The sequence below is a fragment of the Cicer arietinum genome, chromosome 4, assembly GCF_000331145.2.
Source record: "Cicer arietinum cultivar CDC Frontier isolate Library 1 chromosome 4, Cicar.CDCFrontier_v2.0, whole genome shotgun sequence".
NCBI lineage: Eukaryota > Viridiplantae > Streptophyta > Magnoliopsida > Fabales > Fabaceae > Cicer > Cicer arietinum.
The window spans coordinates 35006540-35011816 of NC_021163.2; the positions used below are offsets into that span (position 1 = coordinate 35006540).

Here is a 5277-nt window from a genome sequence, read left to right on the forward strand (position 1 = left end):
TAATAATAATAATAATAATAATAAAATTGTTTATCTTTGTTTGTCTAAGATGAAGAAGAAACGAAAGAAAGTGTAAAAATAGAAGTCAATAGTATTTTGTTGAGTTACCTAAGAGTATTCCACTTGAATATTTTTTTCCACGATTGTCATGTGACTGTGAAATTTGAAATTAACATTTCACTCACCACTAATCTCACAATTTTAACATAATGTACTTATCAAATCACATAGTTAGAGCCTGTCGTACTTTTCATTGAAATTCCGTAATTAATTTTATTTATTTATTTTTAAAGCTTTCTTTTTATCTTGACCATGAATTATGCTCGATGTGCAAAAACACAAGTGTGGAGGAAAGAAATTTGTGCCTTTAGATGTGCATGGGAGATTTGTGTGGAAAATGAGAGCAGAATTCATTCATGATTAATCTGATTAGAGGTGAGTTGCTACAAACAACAATTTGGTTCACAATATATGTATATGAAACCTCATTTCCATCCCTATATTTCTAAGTATCCCAAATTATAGGCTAAATTATCATCAAGAAATGAATAGAGATCCCTGTCTAGATTATATTTCATGTTATTAACAATCTGGAGACAGCTAAAACACCAAACTATTAAAGTCACTAAGGTAAAGGATTTTTATCATTAGAGCTATCACTGTCAACAATACTCTGATCCTTACCCAAATCTTTTCGGGAATTATCCGTGGGATTAAAATCTGGTGTTTCAGTTAGGGGCCTAGCTGTTGTGGAATCGCCATCTCCGTTTTCGGAAGCTGAGCTAGCAGCATCATCCATCTCCTTCCCTGGACATTCAATTTGGACACACTCAGCAACTTCATTGTTAGTATAACTATCATAATCATGACTCTTATTTGAAGGTGTCAAGTCTTCTTTCTTGACAACATTAAACACAATTCCATTAAGGATTCTTTCGGGCTGCAAAAGATCACCTTCAGTTACCATTATGCTAGATCCATTCATGGAAACCCTGTTGCCATTTTCTCTCTGATCGGATTCTGAGTTCTCAGAGCATCTATCCGGTGTTGTATGTCTTGGACTGTGATACTGAAAATTGCGAGGGCTAATATTAGTTCCCACTCCTCTATTTAGTTCAGTATCAACTTCTAAGTTTTGGACAAAGTCGATAAACAAATTTGCCGAAGTAGTTCTCATCAAAGGACCGCCAGATCTGGTCCAAGTATTCAAGTCAGCACTTTCGGATTCACTGTCACTTGCATCATGCATGTTGCGGTGGGACTTCAAATTTTTACCAGTCGAACTACTAACCCCATGATAAAATGAGGAAGCAGCATCTGCAAGAAAGTCTTCTTCAAGAGATCCTGTAGAATTCTCTCGTGCAATGACATTCCACGATGGAATTCTTTTTGAAGCACTGAACTTGACAGTACTTGGAAGACCATGAGAAGCAGCAGCAGCTCTCTCAGCACTTCTTTTGAGTCTTCTCATATGATTGAGCATTGCAACACACTCATCAAGAGCAAGCTCAATTCCACAATTAGCTTTAATGGCAGAAAGCTTCTCCCAAGTGCATCTTCTCCCTTGGTTAGCTGCCTTTTGAAGCTCCACATAAGATGGGTTCTGGATAATTTTTGAGTACTGATACAAGATGCACGCAACATACATAAGTCAACCATTATTCCATGAACCACTAATAAATGTTGTGTTTTCATTTATCATTTTTACTTTTAATTGGAAATCTATCCACTGTTTTTAACTTAATTAACCTGTCTAGGATTTGTACAGGAAACAAAAAAAACAAGAAAATGAAGACCCTGTTTACTTCTCATGTTTTCATTTTCACTTCAACTCATTAAATTAAGAGAATATAGATCTCATATTTTCCTCAATATTTTCTATTACAATTTTTGAAAATGGATCTACAATTTTCAGAAATTTTGATAATGCCAAATATGTGTTTTCCATCTTATCTCTATCACAATTGTCCGCTACATGAATCTTCTATCACCTTGTTAGTCATTTTATTAAAAGTGGGGGAGACAAAATTATTAATAACGGTTAATGGTAGTAGTAATGATAATTTTACAACTATCCCATGTGAGATTTAAACTTTGTCTCTTGAAGATACAAAGTCAAACTCTTACCACTGAACTGACACCTCATGGACCCTTGTTAGCCATTTAACGGGAACATAAATTTTAGAAAAGAAAAACTAAAAATGTTGTCAGAAAATAAACGGGGCCCAAACAAGAAATGAGGTATAGAAAATCCATCATATTTTACAAGTATATTCAAATTTAAAATGACCACAACAACTTTTTTTAAAAAATTAATATTTAAAGATCTTGTTTGTTTAATTGATCTTAGGCCTATACCTGAGCAAGAGTAGCAGGCATAACAACTGTTACATCACCCTCCCAGTCTTGAGCAAACAGCTTGGCAAGTCCACCTAATGGAAAACCGAGTTCCAGTACTTGATTACATCGATGTTTCACCTCCATTTCTGCTAGATGAGCAAGCTACATAATGAAAAAACACAAGTGTTATTATAGTTGTATATTTAGAATATTACAGCAACACTGCAGCGGCATACTGCAAAACCAATGGCGAGTATGCATGATGCCTTATATCGAGAAGGGCTAAGAAATACCAGTTACCACTATTTGCAAAATCAAGTTGGGTAAAAGGGTATATAAAAGTTGCACAGCAAGGTTTGAACTTGAGAATTTGGATAAAATATCTAGATTGGAAGTCATGGGTGTAAGTTTAGGAGTAAATGGTAACATATTCTTGAGAAAATTTTATCACTATTTCAACACATAGCTTCTGCATAAGGTCAGCTTCTTACTACATTCTTTAAATCTAATCAGAGCAATGACACTAAGCCACTATTAAGCGAACCACCTATTGGATTTAAGCACCAACAAAGATAATTTGAATGATAGTGCCAATGGCAATAACATCAATATAGCAATCATCCAAATTCTGTGAGCATCAATTTCCCCTAAAATTAGGAAATTGGAATAGTAGATGCAATTATTTCATCTAGTAAAAAATAAATACAATAGTACATAGTCCTTGGTATTTCATAATTCATATCTCTCATGTAAAATTAAAAAACAAACCCAAATCACATTCACTAGTGAAGCAAAGAAAATCTGAAAGCACAAGCAGATACATGTTAATGAAAAATTGAAAGTAAAAGCTAACGGTCTAGGTAATTAGTCAAACAGTGAGGAACCATTTTAGACATCAAACAGACAATCTGACTTAGACTGGGAAACATAGAAGCTGCAATTCATTTAAGAAAAATGTATGCAATGACAGTAATCAGACACAATTCATTATCGTCGTTTCATAGAGGTCCAAGTCTATGAACATACCTTGGCAGCAAAGTTACCTCCATAAGCTCGTACAAATTCTTTCAATCTCAATAATGGAGCAATATGAGGATTGGCCTGACTAACTATAAAATGATTGACATTAAACAGCTCTTTCAACTGCATCATAGGTAGATCAATCTCCAAGCTACCATCCCTCCATCGACGCACTTGAGAGGAACCTTCTTCAGGACCCAAATTAAATGGAGGATGATAAGGAACAATCTCTCCACTTCTATCCTTTGCCATCAATTCCTGAGCCTCAAAAAGTCCAGGAAAAGCGCAAGAAGCTGTGACTGCACTCCATATAACAACATGGGGTGAAGTCAAATAGTTAAGACATCTAGGTGGTTCGTGCTTTCTAGGGGAGCAAACTGTAATGCCAAGAACTCGACCTGTCATGTCATAAGCTTCTTGGAATGTAAGATTGCTTGTTAGGTGCCTCAACATAATCTGCAACTGTCTGATTTCATGAACTGCGCCAAACGTCGTCACCCTCTTCACAACAGTAAAAATCCCACCCATTTGATCAAAAAATTGTAACGAATGCAATGAATCCTCAAAAAAGCTTTGAAGCTCAGGCCAAGACCTAGTAGCAACAATAGAACACACAATGGATCCTACACTTGAACCAGCAATTATCCTAGGCATAAGTTTATGTTCAACAAGTGTTTTAACTACACCAACATGGAAAGCTCCAAGGGAAGCACCCCCACTTAAAAGCAAAGCAGTCCTCCCATAAGCATGTCTAGTTTCATGCATGAAAGCAAGCTTTTCTTCCAATGCAAGTTCCTCCGAATCAGAGTGACAAACCATTCGCAACTGAGTAGATACCTCATCAATATACTCCTTGATATGTCTAGGCACATGAAGCCTACCTTTGTGAAGCTCAGGGTTACACATATTGCCTAGATTTCTAACAAGATCAGCTCTCATACAAAATATAATATCTCTAAGAGACCCCTCTTGTCTACGCTGTCGTAACTCTTCAAGCTTGTTCGTCACCAATTCAACATCATAAAAATCCAATTCATTCATCTTTGGTGTCTCTTTATCAAGCATCTTAGCTGCATGAGCCCACTCCTCATAAGTCAATGCTGTTCTCATCAGATTTCTCCAAAATTTCCTCCTATATGCCAATTCAGCCCTTACCTTCACATTACTGTATCGTTTCAACAAGAATGCGACAATCGTCATCATTGCCAATATCCCTTGAGGGTTTCTTGGATGCAACCATGATATAATAGGTCCCCAAAATCTCTTAAACCTACGAATCACATCCAATAACCCCATAAACATTTGATGCCTCAAATGTAACATAGACTTACAGAAAAGAACCTTGAAAGCAATTGTTCGGCCAAGAATGCCCGAAGGACCAATTGAAAAAGGATCAACACTAGCCTCATTACTTATACCATCCATCCCTAAACCAAACCCTAAAAGTAAATTTGCTAGTGTTTTCTTTTACGGTAGCATCAAAGAGTACAATATACCAAAGGAAAGGATTTGGAAAAAAAAGCATATAAGGGAATTGAATTACAGTAGGATCATCATATACAAGGATTAAATAAAATAAAAATAACTTAAATTATTATTATGCATCACAATTAAACATTTGATATGACGATGATTGAATTGAAGAAATCATAATAGAAAAACACACGATTAGTAATTAGGAAACTCGAAATAGGTGGGAAGTGGAGATTTTGAATGAAGCGAAGGAATGGAATAATAGATTAAAATAAAAATGAGGAATATTCTTGAGATGAGATGTGATCGTATATATGAAACGAGAAAAGGGGTGAAAGGAAATATAGAGAGAAGGTGTGAAAGGAAGTGAGAAAAGAAGAGAAGAAGAAAAAGAGGTTCCGTTCCCGCTAAGCCACGGAAAGAAGGAGAGAGTTGGCTTAGCGA

At 35.8% G+C, this 5277-nt stretch overlaps 1 protein-coding gene across 2 annotated transcripts; it reads right to left on the minus strand.

Annotated features, from left to right (window-relative positions):
• Positions 1 to 537: 537 nt before the first annotated feature.
• LOC101509590 (triacylglycerol lipase SDP1) lies at positions 538 to 5271 on the minus strand. 2 transcript variants are annotated; one of them, XM_027330537.2, is made up of 4 exons: positions 3367 to 5271; positions 2359 to 2502; positions 955 to 1621; positions 538 to 807 (listed from the first exon to the last, which is right to left on the minus strand). In XM_027330537.2, exons 1-4 carry the CDS (start codon positions 4783 to 4785, stop codon positions 626 to 628), a joined length of 2412 nt encoding a protein of 803 aa, XP_027186338.1. In that variant the 5' UTR covers positions 4786 to 5271; the 3' UTR covers positions 538 to 625. The 2 variants fall into 2 exon arrangements, with proteins under 2 accessions (XP_027186338.1, XP_004514583.1); XM_004514526.4 differs by having other exon boundaries at positions 538 to 1621.
• Between the last annotated feature and the right edge of the window lie 6 nt (positions 5272 to 5277).

Coding starts and splice junctions, on each gene's coding strand:
- LOC101509590 (XM_004514526.4), bottom strand. CDS start 4,785: ATGGATGGTATAAGTAATGAGGCTAGTGTTGATCCTTTTTCAATTGGT. Junction 2,503..3,366: donor GAGGTAACTTTGCTGCCAAG/GTATGTTCATAG, acceptor TTCATTATGTAG/CTTGCTCATCTAGCAGAAAT. Junction 1,622..2,358: donor TGCCTGCTACTCTTGCTCAG/GTATAGGCCTAA, acceptor ATCTTGTATCAG/TACTCAAAAATTATCCAGAA.